This window comes from Lepisosteus oculatus, chromosome 10 (genome assembly GCF_040954835.1).
Source record: "Lepisosteus oculatus isolate fLepOcu1 chromosome 10, fLepOcu1.hap2, whole genome shotgun sequence".
NCBI classification, from domain to species: Eukaryota; Metazoa; Chordata; class Actinopteri; order Semionotiformes; family Lepisosteidae; genus Lepisosteus; species Lepisosteus oculatus.
Window position 1 is genome coordinate 17,870,837 of NC_090705.1, and position 21,517 is coordinate 17,892,353.

The 21,517-nt window shown below is 35.8% G+C and overlaps 1 protein-coding gene across 4 annotated transcripts in view; it reads right to left on the minus strand.

The window, feature by feature from the left end:
* The window catches only part of atp9b (ATPase phospholipid transporting 9B), a 148,607-nt gene that overhangs the window by 22,329 nt on the left and 104,761 nt on the right, over positions 1–21,517 (minus strand). For all 4 annotated transcript variants that reach the window (XM_015357693.2, XM_006635853.3, XM_015357691.2 and 1 more), the window contains 4 exons: positions 16,430–16,542; positions 13,434–13,682; positions 2,147–2,308; positions 1,204–1,296 (listed from right to left, as the gene is read on the minus strand). In XM_015357693.2, the coding sequence (XP_015213179.1) occupies positions 1,204–1,296; positions 2,147–2,308; positions 13,434–13,682; positions 16,430–16,542 (617 nt within the window). The remainder of the gene's footprint in view (positions 1–1,203; positions 1,297–2,146; positions 2,309–13,433; positions 13,683–16,429; positions 16,543–21,517) is intronic.

Genomic DNA, 21,517 nt, shown 5'->3' on the forward strand with positions numbered 1-21,517 from the left:
CAGTCAAGGTATTCAACTGAAAAGCTCCAACACTTGAACACCTCTTGTATACCTTGTGCTACACCTGTGTCCTACAGTAGCTTTAGGTTTTAGTGATTCACTGTACTTAGTGGGGCAGAGAATAAAGGAAATTCTAATTTCTGTAACAAATTATGGGCAACGGGAGATCAGACTTTAAAATCAACGATTAAAACTCTCTCAACATGTCTCATATCAGCTGTTACCTCCGCAAACGTGACTCTCTGTTTAGGATTAAAATAGTACAGTATGTCTGCACAAAGCATCCAAAACAGAACTGAGGACCACAATGTTATGTCCAGAATACTCCCAGAACCCATATTAACAGCTGCCTCAGAGATTTAAATAGTACAATACTGTAAAACAATCAATGACTAAAATATAGCTGTAGGGTAATTTTAAAGGACACGATAAAAGGGGATCTGCAGTTTATGTTTTATATAAAAATCAGATCCACAGAAACTGCTGTACCAAGTCTACTGTATATTGACATGTCCTTATATCCCTGTTGAATTGAAATGGGATTATTACAGTTAATCATACATCATTAACACCATAGCTATGCTTATGACATTTTATGTCGCCTCATGGGAGAGAAGTTTATTCAGGTCACTAATTAAATAAAATTGCCTTCCAGCAGATATTGACTTGGAAATATTGCCAATACAATCATGAACATATGCACATGAATCTTTCGATAATCCTTGGCTTCCATAGTCAGTGTGTAGATGATTGCCTTTGCTTATTAAGTGTTCATTATGTATAAAAGGCATGGGCAGTAATAAACCATTGAAAAAATCATTGCACAATACAAGCAGATACAAAATGGGCCATACACCACATTGTGAAGCATGCATTCACACAGTGAGATGGGATCTGCTCTGGAATAGGATTTTTTGTTGCCTTCTTTTAGAATCATCATTATAAACCTCCAGTTAAGAGGTTGGTCCCTGACATGGAAAAGAAATGTGTTCATTCGTATGTAAAGTACGTAATTTTATCAAAGACTGTTTCTGTACCAATTGCAGGTATGTTGAGACAATTAATTTCAACTACATAATAGTTATGCATCCATATAATTATGTGATACTTGCATCATATTACTGGTCTTATTATTGATGTTTTTTTCCCAGGCAACACACAATTAGCTGAGTGGGTAAATTGAAAGCTTTACAATTTCCTTACCTCTTCCTCAAGCCAGTCGTTGTACTGTACAATGCTTGACATGGCAACATCAGCCCCCTTCATGTAAAATGTTATTTCTCCAGTAGCTTCCTCCTGAAAAGCAAGTCAAGACCAAAAGAAAGTTGAGCTTTACAAAATAAAACTCTTAAAAACTATATACTCTAAAAACAAAAAAGGCGTCATCAAAGCACGGCACTGGTTTGTACATATCCTGTCAGGTATGTCTTCATTTTGGCTTCCCTCAAGGATCAGTAGGAATGAAACAAAAAACAAAATCACACTAAGGATGTTCCTAAGTTTAGCTCTTTGATTGGTTTCATGTTATAGAGATAATCTTTGATTAGTTCTGTACACTTTTTTTAAGTAAGACTATAACAATAACATTCACAAACATTGCAGGAAAACTGTTTTTTTTTTAAATAACAAATTAAAAATATAAAGATAACAACATTTATCATTTATTTTCCAATGTAGTCTTCCTGAATTGCACCATTAGGCTTAAACGATCACATTAAATTTAACCCAAAAAACAGAAAATCTTACTTTCTTACCACTTAAGGACCATAACTGCCTGCAATGTATCTTGTATTGTGTATTTCACTGAATTATAATATCACAGAAACCACAGGACTTTTTAGCAATTATGTATGACTTTATAATGTCATTTTTTAATTAAATTGTAGTATTGTATTTACTAAATTGTATTATTTAAATGTGACATGGGTAAAGAAATTACCAAATAAATTACAAATAATACAACAGCAAGAACTGCAGTTTTCTGTCCAGAGGTCATTTAACATAAATTGCAGGAAAAACACACATAAACCTACTGAATTATGTACTGCCTACAAACCGACAATGGCTTTTTTATTGAGAGATGAATAACATAAATAAAACAGCAAGAGATTTGCTAGATTTCTGAAAAGATTATAAAACCCCTTACCCTAACAATGATCCCCATTCTTTTGCTCTCTGATGTAAATGGGAAAATCTGCAGGATGTAAAATGTGAGGATTTGTCCACCAGGGGTCTTCAGCTGCATGGAGGTCAGATCTCTGTTGACCAGTATGAGGCCTACGCTCTCTGTCCACTGCACCAGAGCCACCTGAAGAACATCAGATTTCACAGGGTCAGGGGTCAAGCACACACCCTTCAAAAACAGCCAGCCGGCCACGCAGTTCAAGGGGGCCAAAGGGGCACCTGGTTTCTCAAAAGCTTGGCCCATCACACACAGCCATGTGAAGCATCTCCAGATTTCTTTCACCAGCAATGCAAAAGCACAGAGTCAAAAAGGGCTCCCCGTGCAGTGACTCCCTTCAGCCAGGACAATGAAGGACCTGGCGCCTATTTAGTTAAGGATGAGAAGGTTTCAGTTTTATTCATTTTTGCGGAAAAACAAAACACTTAAAGTCTTTGGATTCACAAGTATTAATATTAAAGGCAGTATAGTCTGGATATTTTTCTGTGAAACATTAGTCTGAAAGCCTCACGTATGTCTCTGCTGTCTGATAGTGCAAATGATTCTAAATACTCATCACAGCTGTACAATAATATTCATCTGTTCATTTTCTAACTGTTTGGTCCAAAACAGGGTCGTGGGATAGTGAGAGGATATCCCAGCTAGCAATGGGTGCAAAACAGGATACACCCTGAATGGGATGCCGGTCAATCGCAAGGCACACACAGACACAAACATGCACAGACACATACCAGAGCTAATTTCCCCAGAAGCCAATTAACCTAACAGTTTGTCTTTGGAAGGAAATTGGAGCACCCGGAGGAAACACACATGAACAAAAACTCCACACAGACAGCACGCCAGGAACTGAGCCCAGGGCCCCCATACCGCAAAGCAGCAATGCTAACCACTGTGCCTCCCTACTATGATGTATATAAGTTCACTACAAAGTTTCCTTTAATTCCTTTAATGGGGGGTCTATGATAATTTATCTGTAACCCAGCCATCTGATGCTCTGTCTGACTCCAATATAATCAGCAACTAAAAAAGAATAAAATAGCTTGAAAATGAATCCATATCTTAATAAGTACAATTAACGTGAATTAACTACTACTATGAGGGGGCCTTAAAAAAGAATAAAGACTATGAGATTTATGAGACTACAGAAAGCTAGCATGTACACAGTCCTGGACAATGATACAAAATACCCATGCTATCGACAAACACAGGTCTGAAGGGTAAGATTGGGGTCAAATGACAAGCTGCAATTTATGTCATGTCTGCATTAATATCCTTAAAATGCTAGATTAGTTAAATATGTACCTTTAGATAATGTGTTTGCCTCCTAATCTATTTAAACGCTCAGTGTTGCACTCAGGTTTCTAATGTACTAAAACGTATTTATGGTCAATAATTAAAACGGAAAAGCATGCATTAAACTGCTCTCTACTTAACAGATCTTAACTAATGAGATTAGCATAATGAATGGGGCACTTTATGAGTCTCCCCTCATAAAGTACATTTTTGCTGACAGCAGCTAAATATGACAAGGTTAGAATTATAAGCCTTTCTTGCTGAGAATTTAATCATTCATTAATCCCCGGTAGGTCCAAGCTAACATTTCAAGACCTCTATCTATCAAGGAAAAAGGTAAATATTTTATTTTGTGCACATAATAAGTCTATGAACTAATGGTCTTTTGGCTGTGGCTACATTTAACTAAAACAACCATTTTAGAATTTTAAAAATATTTGAAAACACTTCAAGTCAATGGCCACATTATTTATGCTATGAAAACCGTCATGGCTTATGTTGCTTATCGTATAATAAACCACTGTACTGTAAACTCACACGGTAGGGAACTAAAAACAATAACTATGACTCAGAATCTTCCACTCTTCCACTCTCTCAAGTTTAATTTTACTATTACATTTTTTTAGCGGCCAAATTAATTTTGAAGTTTGCATACAATAGACACACAGAGCAATAAATATTACCCAAGTTCATCATTAGAGATGATCTTTTTTTCCCCATTTTCTGCTCAAGAGAAATTTCCGCCCAGTATGCAGTATCAGCTGCAAATGATTCAATACTCCAAAGGTTAATTTTCAATTTGCACAGTGAAAGGTTACTATTACATTTTGACCTGCAAATTGTATCTTCCTGCTAATACCCTATCATTTCATTTTGTGTCCCTTTGTAGTTTGGACTTAAGCATGCTATATTTGGTGACTCACATCTGTTTATTATTTAGCTCATGCTTGGTTACACAGCCTGTCTGAATTAGAGGCTTGCAGCCTTGAATTTTCAAGCTACAATACCTGGCCCCAGAATCTTTTTATCAGTCTCTCTGGACCTATTAAAGTCATGTTAACTTTAATAATAACTGCACACGAGAAGAACTAAAAAAGAAGTTCTAATGGTGACCATTTTTATAGTAAACAATCCACTAACTTATGTGATCAAACGTGAAAAAAGTACTTTCTTGTTCACAAGAGACCAGTATCTGCACAGAACGGCTATCCTTCACATTTTTTTGCTTCTTAAAATTTTATTTTTTATGAACCATCTATTGAAATCGGGAACATTTATCTCAGAACGGTATAGAGAAAAAACAAAAGAATAGCCTTCCTACAAGAAAACAGAACTAAAACTTACTATGAAGTGGATTACAGATCAAAATCAAATTGAAAAGAAACTATAAACCACATAGTATATTAATATTTGAGTACAGTTCCAAAGCATGGAATTTATTTTTGGGACTGTAAATGCAACAGACTTGTTTATCAATGCACCTGCAAAACAACACAATGGTTGATGGTGCAATCTTCTGTACCACCCTAGTGCTCAGTTTTAAAATTGCTACAGATCCAAGCCCAAGCCCTAACTCCAGAGCTCCAGAGCAACAAGGGAGCAGACACAATTTCACAGACTGGAAGAAGATGTTGTTAAAGTATTGTTGCTTTATGATCTTTTTTCATATCACTAGTCTAAAATCTTTTCTAAAAAAAGTTTCTTGGCATTTTCTTTTGTGAAAATGTCGTTTGAAAAAAATGCATATTTATACAGTTTGAAACCAAGGAAATAAATGTGTAGAAGGTAAACCGGATAATACAAGGAACGTTCTGGTTTAAATGCCAGTGAACAGATTTTGGTGTTCACTTTATGGTCCACTGAAATTCACAGTACTCTTTAACCTCACAAGTTATTTGTAAACCACCTGTCTGAGCAAGACACAAACTCAGCAATGGAGTAAGCATTACATATAATGTTTATCAGTGCTAAGACTTCCAGAAAAGAGCCCAATGGAACAATTTACTAAAATAATCTTGCGAGAAAATGTTGATCTCAGTTTGCTCATTTTCTATTAACTGATATTGCATGACTTTTTCTTCTCACATATTAAAACTCTGGATACAGTCTTCTACCTCACATTGAATTGTATGAATTAGGATAAATATAGCACCGTTTTTCTCTCGCTGACATATTCTACGCAATTTAAGCTTTTGTTAGAGATGGGATTTCTTCAGGTAAAAAAAGTCTAGATGAATGCACTCATTAGGCCAAACGTATTGACAGCATTATTAAAGGATGCCATCTAATTATCACTTAGTCACCCTGACTACCCACATATATATATATAACATCTATAATGAAACAGAGCATAAATTGGAAAACCATGAAATGGAATTTCGGTATATATGCACATAATTTACCTAATGACAAATCATGCTGTGAAGGTGACAAATTAAGATTTAAGATTTCATTTTGGGAAAATGTTCCAATTTAAAACAAAATCCATTGTGAAGACAACATCTCCTGACAAGACACTGTTCAGCGCGTGACACACAGGCTTGCCCGTTTCTGTGATGTGTGATGTCCAGCAAATTCAGCATTACAGGGGCAATGCTCCTCAAAGAACTGTCGCGAGTCGGCCAAAGTGCACTGCAGAAGCATTTCCAAGGCACAAGAGAGAGGATTACAGCTTTCGAGGACAAGGTGGCCCATTCCATTGAGAAGTATGCAATCTATCTAGTGATACAAAACCATTGAGGCACTGTGGAGTTATCACTAGACATTCAAGCTGAAAAGGTTACAGGAGCCAGGGCTCTGTGACAGAGAGCTGTTTGTTGGTGTCTCTGGCTTGTATTGTCCCTGGAGTTGGGGTCCTGAGAACACTATTCCATAAAACATTTCTGAAACTGGCAAATATACTCATTAAGGACAGAACATTCTACAATAATGTATCCTATTACTAGGTGAAACCCTTGGTGATCTATGTTAATGGTTACAATGGGACAAGGTGTGTTCCCAGGCTTTTAGTTGGAGAGAAATCAGCAGTTCTCTTTACTTTGTATAAGAAGGCGTTTTACCACTAAAGAAAATTCAGCTTCTTAAACAAATTTCATTCCCCTTTTAATATGATGCAGCTCTAACTGGCTACAATGCAAGCTCACATGTACAAACTCTGAGGATATTCTGGCCACTGGTGGCACTAGCCGTCACAACAGATTAACAATACCACCCAGAATCAAACACATGGTAGGACTCAGTGATCTGAATGAGTGCCTTGCTGGTTGGGACTGACTTAAGAGCCTTTGCACTTTCACCAGTTGCACTTAGTATGTATACACAAACAAGAAAACAATATTATGCTTTATAAAAGTAACGTTATATGTCTAAGGATACCAAATTGTCCCATTACAGTGCAGAGAGGCTGATAGAGCCCTGTTTTAAGGTTGTTTTAATGCTAAAAATGTCAAATGTAAATAAGAAGAAAATTCATAAACAGTGTTGCTCTTCTGATATTCCTGTTTTGAAACAAAATACATTGCATAAATACAATGCCAATAATAAATATTGCAAAATGTTAAATCTTCTCCCCAATATTAAATAATAGTCATTACGTTTTTGTAGGCATATCTTAAACATGGTATTTACTGTATTAATAATCTGATGTCTTGTTTACACCCCAGATAAAGTAACACTTTTTTTAACATAGACGAGTTATATTGTGATGCTGGTTATTCAGAGATAATATCAATTCAGAAAATTAATAAATTACTCTCAGTTTAGTCAGGTGACAAAATAAGAATAATCCTCTAGCTGCTTGTCCTTTTTTAGCAACACTGTTATAATTGTTGAACGTTCATATTAGGAATACATAAAGTCATATATTTTTATTTTGGCAAAAACAGAAACAAGTGGATGAAGTGTTATTTACAAGAGCCACACTCAACAGTTGTTTTTATTGATACCTATGCAAGACAAAATCCATCACAAGAAACACAATTATTAAGAAACCAGTCAATTCTTAGACATCTTCAATTAATTACTAATAAAAATATGTAGCGTATGAACTTTTAGCCTTTTGAAAATCCCCTTAAACAAAATCCTTGATTGTATGGAAAAAGCACATGTCAATTTTAAGGAAAATCTATGGGTTATTCATGCTCCTTAGGTCTCCCGAGGTCGTGGCTGTGATGGTTTATGTCATTGACAATGATTCCCCCTTCTCAAATACATTGACAAAAGCCCATGATTAGTTGTGCCTGACTAAGCAGTTGCTTCTGCATTTGTCAAACATCCAAGCCCACCTTGAGCACCTTAGGCTTGAATCGTGTTTCTCTGGCAGGATGTGTGTTTGATGTACACCTGAAAGGCTATATTAATCAGAAAGTGCAGTAGCAGTCTGTCTAAAAAACGACTATCTTGTCAGAATTACTGTATGAACCACGGGCTCTGTTGTCTTCTTTTTTAATTCTCCCACAATTATTCAGATAATCTCAAACTGTAAAGAGCCATTACATCCTTGAGATAATAAATAGCTAGTTCGCAAGACTACGCAGTCATTAAAGGGCATGACCGATCATTCCCCCTTGACCATACAGGGCCAAAGGTCCTCTAAGGGCCCTGTTCACAGCATGCCTCCAGATCACCAGGTCCTGCGACCTTTGCACTTCAGTGCCCTGCCCACTTAATCTCCTTTTATGATCCTTCATTATATTAGGTCAGCATTGTCTTTCCGCAGTTGAAAAATTGATGATTTTTTTACTCAATGCTCATACACTTATGACAATTGAGCGCTGACACAGTTATGATTCTGTCGATGAGCCCAGCTGTCCCAGAGGCCATGTGCCTGCAAGGTCGCACAGCTGCCGCTGAAAGGTCTACTCCTGCTGGATGCTCCCAAAGACAGAAAGACAAAAAATATCCTTCTAAGAAAGAAACCCCCTAAAACAAAAAAAGAGAATGGTGGACCCTTAAAATTATCAAAAGGTTAATGAAGGTTTCTTTTCGTACTCGTCCATTTCAGTTTTTTTGTGAATGGCACAAGAGTAAGGTGTTTCTGGGATTTGCTTTCAAAACACTAGAAGAAAATTTCAGAAAAGATGAAGAGAGAAAAAGCTTGTCATTTCTCATATTGTGTATTTTTATTCTTTAAAAAGTTAAATACAATGTGCAAATGTACATAAGATACACATCTTGCTTTTCTTTCAAATTTGGACGCATTTAAAATGTCTAACACAATATCCAGCATCAAGAACCTTCTCCCCGTGTGGTTATGGTTGCTCATCACTGTGTATCAAAAAACAATTTACAGTGTAAGAACAAAAGAAAGGGGTAAACTAGAGGAAGCTATCTGACCATTCTGGCTAGTTTAGCAGTTTGTAACTAAGTAAATCAAAAATGTTGTCCAGCTGTTTCTTAAAAGTCCAAAGTTTGAGCCTCAGGGACCTGGCTGTGATGGCTGTTCCTGCTACCCACAACTCTTAGTGAAAAGTAGTATTTTATATTTTCTGTCTCAAATTAATTCCCTTTAAGATCCCAACTATGACACTATGTTTGTTTCACTAAGTGTGAACCAACTCTCTGTATTCATCGTTTGTAAACCTTTCAGGATTTTAAACACTTGGATTAAGTCTCTTATCAATCTCCTTTGTTGAGAGATTTAGTTCTGTTAAAGTGTCCGTGTACGGAAATTCTGCTGAGACCAGAAATCATACCCGCTGCTTTTTTTAAAACTCCTTAGGTTACAATGTCCTTTTTGTGGCATACTAAATAGAGTTTGTGATATTGCATTGTAAAACATGGCAAGATATGACTCCCTTTGAGTTATCCATACAACCTATACCTATTACAGAGACAAATAATGGCTTCTGAAAACTGTCAAGTACAGTGATAGCAGTTTTCTAAACTGAAAAGTGTAAATAGCAGTATTTTGTGTAAGAATAAAAAATGTATAATAGTTTTTATTATACATTTTGTATAATAAAATACCCAAATTTGGGTATTTGTATACCCAAATACTTATTATTTTTGATGGGGATATAGAAAAAAAAGATATAAGCACTCAGATTCCTTTAATGTACAGTATACAGTAGCTACCTGCAGTATGAAATATGCATGTTACTGCTTCCTGGGTGAACCACATTTAATTTTATCACTGCAGTGCAGGATTGCTTGCATCTGCCCAATTTGAGGTTACACCATTTAAGGTGACGTGCTGCTCCCATTTCATTTTTGGAAACAATGGTATGTGCATACAGTAGCGTAGATTCCTAAGGGATTTAATGAGAGACTGAACCTTTTACAAGTGACACTATCAGGAGCTTTCTGGAAATCCAAAAAACACAAAGAATTTTTGTTCAACAAGGTCTTCGCTTTCTATACTAATGATGGTTATCTCCTTAAATGCTATGATTTTGATATTTCATCTACGAGCGTCCTTCTGGTTTAGCTTTCGCTATCATTCCCATAACTTTACCACTAACAGAAGCAAAACTGATAGGGTAAATTTTTGTACCCTTTTTAACACTATTTTTTTTAAAGAACTGGTTCTTCCACATCTCTGAACTTTATTATCATCACATCTTTAAAACTCTTTGGTTTTCCTTAAATATTAGGACTGGTAATCTCCCTGTCTAAGTGAAGTGTGCTTTATACATTTGAACAGTCTTGTGCATTTTCCAATCGTGTCTACAGGGGACGTCCTTAATTACAGAAGCTAAATATTAAATCCATCTTGAACATTATCAACAACATGCCAGTTATGATAAAGTTTACAGGTTGTTTAGTTAAGTTTAATAAATGTATGTGCACCAACATTAGATAGATACTAGATAGATAGATTATAAAAGCAATTTGGTATTCTGAAACCTGTATATTACTGAACTTAAAGTGTCTTATTCATGTGAGCAGAACTCTCTTTTTAAACCTCAGACACACTATTATTTATTATGCAACACATTTTTAATTAGTATATGCTAGCCTATTAGGAACTGGTTTGTTGGTCTGTATTGTGAAGTCTGTGCAGCAGAACCTCTCAGTGAAGAAGTAGAGAAAAAAATGAAAAACATTTACAAAAACATAATAAACATGCCAAAATGAGAATAAAACCAAGACTATCACGGCACTTAAGTTATGTTGAATAAAAGATAATGCTGCTTATTAACCAAACCGTGTTATATCACTGATAAAGGTTAACTGAAAAAAAATATAATTTGAACGATTTTCCTAAATAAAGCCCCAGGGTACAATTTTCAGAGCACTTTGTTCAATAAAAAATGCTTTCAAAACAGTGCTCTGGTGATTGGGAAAGCTGGCCACATCTGTCAATGTAAATGCAGCAAATTTCATTGAGGTAAATAATGAGCCATTTGCATTATTTTCCTTAGGCATCAGTGATCCACAAATATCTACTGAAAATAGCTCTTTAAACAAATTATGACAGGGACCTTCCATGGTGCTAACCTTTCTTGACCCCTATATCTTTTATATTTATAGCACTCTTTCTAAGACTTTACCTGATAGCAAAATGGGCTGTAAATTGTGGGATGTAGAATCACAGTCCTGGTCATAAAAGCCACAAGTATGGGATTAAACATAAAGTTAAACAGGCATCAAGTTTTCTTTTTTACCTCCCCATGATCCATGGTGATGTTATCTCACCACTTAAGAAAGGAAAAAATAAGATTATACTGTAAGTTATCCTCAATTAGAGCTATAAATCTAGTAAAAAAGAAATGATATAGTAAACCAGTTTGACCTTTTTTCTGAAAAATACTTTCAGGCTACAACAAAAGAATGTCTTTGATATATGATTCACTAGCAGTATGCACTGTTTAAAATATGGAAGAAGAAACTTAATATTAACTTCATATCATAAGTAAATGGCTCAGCTACAGTGTTTTCTATAGGTATACATAAAATGATCGAACTTTGATATAATTCCAAACATAATCAGAATAACACAATTGAGAAATTGATAATCACACCGTACCTTCTCCACACAAAATATTGAAGAATTATTTAGGTCAGATTGTCGTGACCAATTCTGTTTAGTTGTATGCCATGGCCAGAACACATACAAAACAGCTCAATCTTCTGAGTGTGTAACAGGCTACAGTATATTTAAATATATAAATATTGGATTTTATAAAATAAGTTTTTCAAAAACAATTGTTTTAACAAAGACCAGAAAGTACACTGACTTTATGACACATCCGTATATGAATCAGAAAACACAATAAAGAACAGTAAGCTTTTTCAAGCAATGTGAAAAATAAAATCTTTGTAAACAGTTGAACATTTACTTAAAATGTTCCTCAAAGAATTTACATTTGTGTGACACTATTCAGGCCTTAAGAGAACTGTTCAAGTGTTCTTAACCAGTGGCTGCAATCTGATTCATCCCAAATTTCACAAACAGCTCACTTGTCTACATCTCATAAAGCTAGTTTACAATCCTGGTGTCAAAATCTCATTGATTCGGCGCCAACTGCTGAAGACTTGTATTCTATGTCATTAGTTTAAATCCATAAACTGTCAACCTGGACAGAACTTGAATGGAAGGAAGAATAATAATTATTATTTAAAGGGAAATTATAACTGAAGAAAAATTAAACAGATCAGGGTCATAATGAAGGCTAACAAATTAAGACACATTATGAAAAAAACTAAATAGAACACAGAAAAAGGAAGGTTTAGGATGGTAAAACGATTTCACTGAACCTTTACCAAAAACCCAGGTGAGCTACTCTTCCATAAAGAAAAATAAACTCTTCCTCATCTTCACATGATATACAATTCCTCTTGGATGCTATTTCAATTTTTTCTCATTGGATCATAGGATACTTTTATTTACAGTATGTGTTTCATTAGGTGCTTTTAAAGTGTTTGGAGCATTGACGCACACACCTGAGCAGTTTCTGGACAATATTCCACCACTCTTCCTGAGAAATTGTAGTTGCCTGGTAAAGCCCCACCAGTTATGGTTGTCTCCTGTTAAAAACACTGGTGACTGTCAAGGACCTTGGACCATTAGGTTGCCTTCAATTTGTACCCAATACAATTTTGTGTTAAAGGTTATTTCTCCCCATATTATCTTTTGCCCCTCACTTCCACTGCCCCACCAGTTAACTTGAACAAACTAGCAGCATAATGTTCACCAAAGACATCTCCACATTGTCTCTCACCAGGCCTATCAAGGGCAAAAAACATTCACAGGTGATTAAAACACTCCACCAAAGAACTTAGACAATCTTTGACCCAAAGAATATGGTAATTTAGGTTTTCAGCTGTCAACATTACTTCCGAGCAGTCTCTGAGGAATGATATCATTTTCAAGCAGATGATACTGCCATTATACTTAATTTCTTGCTTGAATTACTTTGTCATTGCAATTTGAAAGTGGTCATACAGATGGATCAGAGAGATGTGAGGGTTCTGGGTGAATCTGGAGACTCTCTGCCTTAAAAGGTCTGGTAACTACAGAGCTAGTTTCCTTTGGTCCTATACGTGCTGGAGTAAAATATTTCAGTCTTAATGTATCTCACAGACAGGCTACCTTCAATCATGGAGATAGCAGCTACTGTAGGTAATCTTTAATATGGACATGGTGTAAAGTAATTTTAAATAATCAACGAATCAACTAATTTTGGCTATTTTAACTCAACACATACAAAATACTTAGTATTTGATCATTCATTTATGAAATCACATGACTTGAACTCAGTATTGTGGTATAACTAAGAACATTACTACTCCATACAATTAACAAAACCTAAATGATCACTATTTAAAATGCAAATAACATAATGCAACATGTTAAGTTCACTGTGCCTATTTGATACAAAGCATAGACTGGTACAGTTTTATTGTGCATCAGTGTATGCCTTTCATCCTTAAATACTGCATGATTTAAAACATAAAAATCAAATTCTTTGATTTAGGCTGCTTATCCCTTCTGTACAAATTATCAGCTACTGACCTCGTCTGGGCTGGAGGCCTGGTAGGTGCGGTTCTCGTCGCTGAAGTCCTGGTCTGCTTCGGCATACTCCGGCTCGCCGCTGACTCCTGTTCGAGACTCATACACCGGGGTAACATTGTGGCAAAGGGCAATGGCCTTCACTGCCTCATGAATCCGGCTGCTCACGCTCTTCCGTACTTTCGGTGCTGATTGCTGGATTTTACGGGATGGCGTGGAAGTGTTACTGCTTCCATTGGACTGACCGCTTACCTAAAACACAAGAAGCAGAAGCCAATAATAACCATCATCATTATCGGCATTGTCATCATTGTCAGCCAAAGCATCTCAAAGATCTTTACGCATAGAAAGGGACTCTGACTACCAAGAAATTTCAACCCCCACCTGGGTGACACATGGCAGCCACATTTCAACCAGCAAGCCCACTACACAGCAGATTAGATGCAAGAATGTGACATGACTTTACCAATTCAATTAAGTAGGCTACTTTAAGGAAGCTTGAAGTGGAATGTAGCCCAGGCAAAAAAAAACATCCCTACTGCTTTGAGAAGTCCCTTGGGACTGTTTAACATCCATTTAACTGGGTGGCACCCTCTGCTGCCTCAGTCACCTCAATAGCCATACTGAGGCAGTGGTTTTGTAATTCTGGTCCAGAGGGAAAACTGTCAGCTACTGGTCCACCAGCTCCCTTGGCATAAGCTACTGTATATAGGCTCCTACCATTCTCAGTGCCCAGGCTCAGACTTGCATAGGTTCTGAGATCTCGTTAACTCATGTTACCAGGTGTTAATGGTAATGGTTATAAGAATGATATAACATTGAGCATCTATTTTTACACTACTGTTTAAATGAAATCACGGTTTAAAGAATTTTGTTCTTTTAGTGCCTCGATTAAAAACAATCCTTTTATGCCACTTAATGAAGATTTACAAACAAAATCTTGAGTTACATCTTACATCTAACTGACCTCTTATTTAACTGCCTGAAATCAAATTTAACAAGCAAAAATCCTCCAATAACAATTATATACCCTGCCACCAGTCAAAACCCTGACATAATTGTTTCTTTGTATTTTATGTTCCATTTGGATTATGCTCTAATTCCTAAAGTCATGGCACACAATCAGAAAAGAAAGCACAGCTGACAGCTCTTTCTTTGAAGTGGAGAGCTTCTATGCCATTGCAGACCTAAGTGAATTTTATTTGCATGCGATTCATAACAAAATGGTATACTAGAAGAAAAAAGACGACACCTAGTCTTTTCATGTCATACAGTTGTTTGAGGCCTTTTTTTTTCCTCTTTTCCTCCCGCAACAACCATCAATTTAGCCCTGTGGTGTCTGGTAGGCACCATACTGACCCAGCTGTATTTGACAGAGTTTATCTGCTCTACTGAAGCAAATCATTTTTGATGATTAACCTCCTACTCGAGGAGAAGTCCTGTAAGGTTAAGATGTGAAATGACAACCTTTCCTGATCCCACCAGAGCTATCAGACACTTTACTGTTGGCTCCAGACTACTGCAATCCTCCTTTTGAAAGCTTGGCTTTCTCATTCAGCCCCCCCCCCCTCTTTTGCCTGTCTGGGTGTGCGGCCCTCTGAACCGTGAACATTCTGCCCATCAAATTACAGTGTTGTCTAATAAAAGGTTTAACTTTTCTACTCATCTGCTTCAGCCTTTCAGCCACTGCTTTAAGCCTTCTGCATTTGCATTCTACAAACACCGATGCCATTACGCCGTCAAATAAATTAAGCCGATTTACTCTTCTGAATTATGTTATGTTTATTGATGCTTGTATAATTTAATTTCACACAAATTCCATTAAAGATTATGCCCTCTGTCACAAAATGCTTCCAGTGGGGAAATATAATCAGGTTATAATAGATTTGTGTGTTGCATTACAGTGGACCTACTAGACTATTGTCATCTTAATAATAAAAGAGCACACAAACAAGGGGATAAAAATCAATGGTACCAAAGCACTACCGTCACACTGTACTAAGTGACTGGCAGTTTTCATTACCAGAGATTAAAGACAAGACACCAGCAGATGGGTTTTAGCTTCGAACAACTGCTGGATGTTTGCTGAGTCTGTACGATACCCATTTCTTAATCTTGGTCTCCTTTTAACAAAACTACATAGCCAAGGTTTAGCTATCATAATTGGACCCAAGCACACAAAAAAGAAAGCAAATTATCTACAGAGTTCTAACCCAAAGCTCCTTGTGGTTACAAAATCTGATTAAGAAAAGATAAGTCTGATTCTTGTTATTTCTTTTTAATATGCACCATAGCACAAAAAATACTGCAAATGGAGTTTAAAATGATTGTATCAACAAGTGAATGAATAAAATTCATTCAGAAATACTGTACCTCAGATTACTTTCTTTAAAAAAATAATAATTTCTCCCCTTACATACTTTCACTACCTATTGTGGACCTCTATATTCTGTATGTTAATTTTTTCATGTTTTTTTTACTTGGTAAAAAAAAAAATTAAAAAAACATCTCAAATTCTATATAATCAATGTGCTGTACAGTGAACTTAATATGATGACTTTTATTTTCAGCAGTATTATTTTCATGTGCAATGATCAGCTATTAAAGAACTGAGCACAGTAATACTATATATCTATTCTTTAAAATAAGCCATTCAAATTTTGCCCATCTTTTTTAATACTTCTATCGGGATTGAACAAAACAACACATTTAACCTGTCCAGAAGTTTGAATGTTCTTCTTTTAATGCTTTCTGGTAATGCAATTCTGAATGAGAATGAAGATACAGTAGGTGCAAATGAGTTGCAGAACTCCAGCTGAGCCTTACTGCGACCGTGTTCGACTCTCAAGAACTGCTACATCCAGTCAACAGCATCTTTTATCACAATGGCATATTAGAGCATCTATACAGCATGTAAACTATTTCTTATGTAATTCTTTTCTTCTGGAGTCTGTCACAATGCACAGAAGGAGACATTGTATCTGGCAAGAGTGTGTTACCTGGGCGTATGACTGTATGACATGACTCTGAATTTCATCCATTGTGTCTGTCCCATAGGATACTGTGCCCAGGTGGAGACGCTTGAATATCATCTCATTCTGTGTCAACGTCCCTGCAATTCACAAAAGAATAAGTTAGTAGGCAAGTTAGGTCAGATCCAATGTCTCTTTGAAGATACTTTGCTGTTACCTGTACTTTACTAACTGTGCCACAACACAGTTCAATGTAAGACATACTGTATTCGAAAATTGTTATGCTCTCTCCACAAACAAATGAAAAAAAAAACTGAATAATTGAGCACTGTGCAGTTTTGGAAAAAGGAAATTCGTTTTAAGAAAAAAAAGCCTAAATGTCTATTCCCTGAGTGATAGCAGCTGTTACTAACAGCAGACCTCCAAACCCAGATGCAAGGCTCCTGCAGATTGTGAGCAGAGGATGTCTGGGGTTTTGAGGGGCAGAGTGAAAGGCAGAACACTTGTTATAGAAGACTAGGATGTTTTCTTCTTTATATTGTACAACTACACTCTAGCAACCAACAAAATCCCACACCCTTAGGATAACATATAATCACATCTCTTAGTGCTGTTCAAAACATCTGTTAAAAAAGGTTAAGGGAGATCCCTTTCTGTTAAACCATTAAACCCAAAAAAATTCAACTACAGAAATTCTACATTTAACATATTTAAAAATAATGTTTATATAAAAGTAAAATAAAAAAGCAGTGTATCCTCATACAAAGCTGCATGCAGAGGTCTTTGATTTCTATACATTTTCTGTAGTCAATTATATGTAAAGAAGGTGTCCATGAAAACTGAAAAAAAAATAACAGAAAAATGACTTTTTTAGAAGCTACAAGCAAATCCTTCAAAACTTAAGACAAAAGGTTAAATAATACAGTTTGTGAAAAACTTTGAACAAATTGAGTATTGAGTATATGAAACTACAGTATGTTCTTAAAGCACAGGCATTGTGGTTCTTGTTATGTTAGTCTCTTTCAGAGCTTTCATTCTGCCCTTGTGTAGTTTGGCTGAGATCAGCAGGAAAATGCACTATATACTGTAAATTGTGTTATAAAACAGAATATGACGACTGACACAAATCAAAGCAAACTAGCTTATTAAACTAAAAAGACAAGATTTTCATGATCAGCAACGGAAAAACTTTTCAAATTTTTCCAATATTATTTTCCATCTGTTTACTTCTATACCCATTCTTTTTGGAAATGCCAGCCCCATTAACAAACACCAAGAGAATTTGTAGCTGAGATTTCTCACTGACATCAATATAATCTCTCAGTCAGCAGCAGGTTGCAGGAAGCAAAGCTATGACAAACATTGAGGGGACCCTGGTGTACTAAAGCCCACCCAAACCCAGTACTCTTATACTTAATAAAACTGGGGGGAATGGTTGTCCGCATACATATTCACTGTCACACTGAAGGAAATTCTCAATGGTGCAAAAGACCTGGCTTTTGACTAAAGTCTTTGCAAAGCACAGTTCCAATGAAGGCACTACAACACCAACAACACCACCACTTAACTTAACATTCTTCTTTTGTTAGAAGAAAACACCAAGCCTAGAAAAAATAAATTAATATCACAAGAAAACAACATTCAATTACTGTGTAGGTTTCATGAGGGTGGGTTAACACTTGACAAGTATAACTAGTAACAGCTATTCCTATTACTAGCAGTACTGGATTCATTGGCCAAAATATCTTTTACAAAATCCTGTCTTCGTCTAGAATGCGAGAACAGATTATACAGGACACAGGATGTATACCATAAGTTTTAAAAATGTCTGCGCCCCAGTCTCTTCCCACTCTTCTGGTGGGACTACTTTCAGTTGAAGTTGTGCTGAGAGTAATGGTGCATGAGGAGTAAAATATGTGTTGCAATGGCTCCACCAGTTGTCAAGAGGAGTTCTCTGGGAATATTTTTGGACAGGGACAGTCATGAAACGCCATGAACGCCATTAAATTGTGAGAGCAATATTACTTTCAAGAAACAGATCGAAAACCCACAATACGAAAACTGGCACAGTAACTGGCAACACGTTCCGATTACATATCTTGCCAAATGTAAAACCACTTTTGGAATTTATTAGCAATTTTTTTTAAATAAAACTACAGCAAAAGGGCTTTATGTGATTATTATTTGATATGCTCATTAAAAAGAAAATACTGCCAGTCTTTGAAGTGCAAAACAAGATCTGTAAGATAATGGAAGACTTTTCAAGGCACATTTCACTGTATCAAATTCAAGTGTAATATTATATCCATGCTTGGCAGGACTTGCTGGGATCATTTATTAAACTACACAGAAAAAAATAGTTGGGGAAATGCATTGAATTAGGGGACACTGATTTTTCCTTAGACACATTCCAACTTCATTGTCTTGCAAATGTAGTTGCTTGGCACAATGACAGCTTTATTGAGACTAAGTCAGTCTCCTCCGCTCTGAAGGAGCCATTCATTACCTTCTATATAGTGTTTAACAAGTTTCTTAAATGAGCTGCATACCTTTGTATTATGTTTTGACTTCGTCTTTATTTACCTGTTGTGTCTGTTTATTTCACGAGATTAATAGGCCATTTTAATATCTTAAAGGGTATACAATTTTCGTTACAGTGCCTTTCACCCTAAATTGGTTTTTAAAAGGAGTTTTTTTCTTAATTGTAGCACTTAGGTTTATTGCAGATTTTCCAACTATTCCATCTAAAGGAAGTACCCGTCCGCATCAAGTCCAATTGTTTTAAAACAAATTGTAATTATCCCATTACAATTATCTCTGTGGATTTCCTGAAGCATTTTTCAAGTAATATTAGTAAAAGTACTTCTTCCCCCTGTACGAAAAGCTTGCTTCCATCACGTCTCTTGACTTCCTGTTTCCCTATGTACCCCTGTGTCTACAGCAATAAAACAATGATACATATTTACAAATATCTGAACATTGTCTTCTAATTATTTTTCCTCCTAAACAGTGGAATATTTCCATTTGCCTACAATTTTAATTATAGTGTATGTTTTAATTTTTAAAACCGCTTTGAAGAGTTGTTACAATCCAGTATTACAATGTGACTTATCATTGAAATGATATTGGATATTCAGTTTTGTATATTGAGCAAATAGATCTCAAGTGAATTGAAGTGTGGACTACCATATTCCAATCCGTAGAGCTTGCACCCTTCTTACAGATGCATCGATCAGACCTGCTGTTTTGAGTTATGAGGAGACAGTACACCTGATTGAACATGTAAAAGTCATAGTCACTGAACAAAACGTGTCTACTTAGTTTAACTTCTCTTTTACCATGTTCACTTGATATTGAGCAAAAATGTCCCTTTCATCATTAAAGTCACAGGACATATGCGATTTTATGTTTACTCTTCTAAAAATTACTTCTGAAATTAATTATAACAGCAGTAAAACATTCCACTTGCTTTACTATAAAATCAGAGAAACCTCATGTTTCAAGTAAATAACACCTTGGCACAACACATACTAGAGAACTGTTAAAAGTTCAAACTAAAAAATATGTTAAAGGTATAATCTGTGCCTTAAGTCTGCAAATTACCTCTGTTCAGTGATAGTTCTGAAATACAGGTCTGCTCATGAAATCTGAACGCTACACTTGACAAAGACAAAATTATGGTCTAGCAGGAACCAAATATGAAGTTCTCTTTGGAAAACATTTGTGTGTCCCGACTGTAGTACTAGCTCATATGATGAAAAGAACACAAAAATACTAAAAATTATGAGTTTCATATTAGGACAAAATTCAAAAGAGAATTTTATATCCGATTTTGATTTCCACATCATAACTAAGAAATCCACATTAAGATTTAAACAGGCTCTTGTTACAGTAACTGCTTATGTTCTCAAAGCTCACTCAGAGAGTACACAAGCTAATAAAAACAATAATATTGTCAAGAACAGCTTTTACAATAAGATGGATTTGAGGTGAAAAACAGAAATATAATCTAAATTGGAGGTCATGTGAACGAAATGAAAACAATAAATAATTATATACTTGTTTTATGTTGCTGTTTTTTACAATATTGAAATACTCCTCAGTCTTTCTTTTCATTATCACAATGCTTATTTAATATGTAAGCACATGGACATTCAAGCTGTATTTAGTACGCATGAAAAACTTAAAGATTTGACAAAACAAGTAAACAAGTAAATGAGTACATGGAAAGAAAATAATAGCACAAATTGTGACTCAAACGTACCATAAACACATTAAGATACCCACTCTAACTTTGAAGCTTAGAAATTTGAGGACCACACACATGCAAACAGCACCTGGTGGGAAATAGAATCTTCCCCCACTCATGGAAAATCAAGTTTTGAAATGGCCAAAGTAATTCAAAGTGGGGTCAAACAGCCCTATTCACGCAATGCATCTGTCATCTTCAGCTGTTGCAATTTTTTTCCCCCAAAGAGTTTAATTGGCATGCTTTGTACACAGCAAAGTGTGCTCAACTTCATTTTCACAGCATCTTTCAACCTATCTACTGGATAATCAAAAAAAGAGATCATAGGTATTATTTATCTACAATGACACTAAATAATTATGACTGTTATTAAACAGACAATAATGCTAAGCTTCTGTTCCCTTTCAGTGGGGACATCACGGTTCCTAGATTTCACAGAGGTGTTTTCAACAGGCAGATATTACCCTTTTTTCTAGCTCTTCTGGCAGGAGTTCCTCATCCTCTCTACTCTGAACTGCGGCATCTAACACTCTTTTAGTATTACAGAAACATCTCTGTGAACTATTAAAGTAGCTGATCTATTGAATTTAATCATACCAGCTTAAACACTGAATCTTCTGGCAGTTTCTGCAGAGAATGCTTATTATGAGCAGACAGTGACATAAATATGGATGTGCTCTATTTTAAACGAAATAATTCAGTAAAAGAAAGTTACTGAAGGTGGGTAGCAGTGTGGGGTGGTGTAATATATTATTCTGTGCCCTTTTTATACACACCAGGTAGCTAACACCTCCTTAAAAAATGCAATCTGCTTCCAAAGTTTCTCTCCAAGACAAAAGTATCTATCTGAAACATTTAAAAAATTT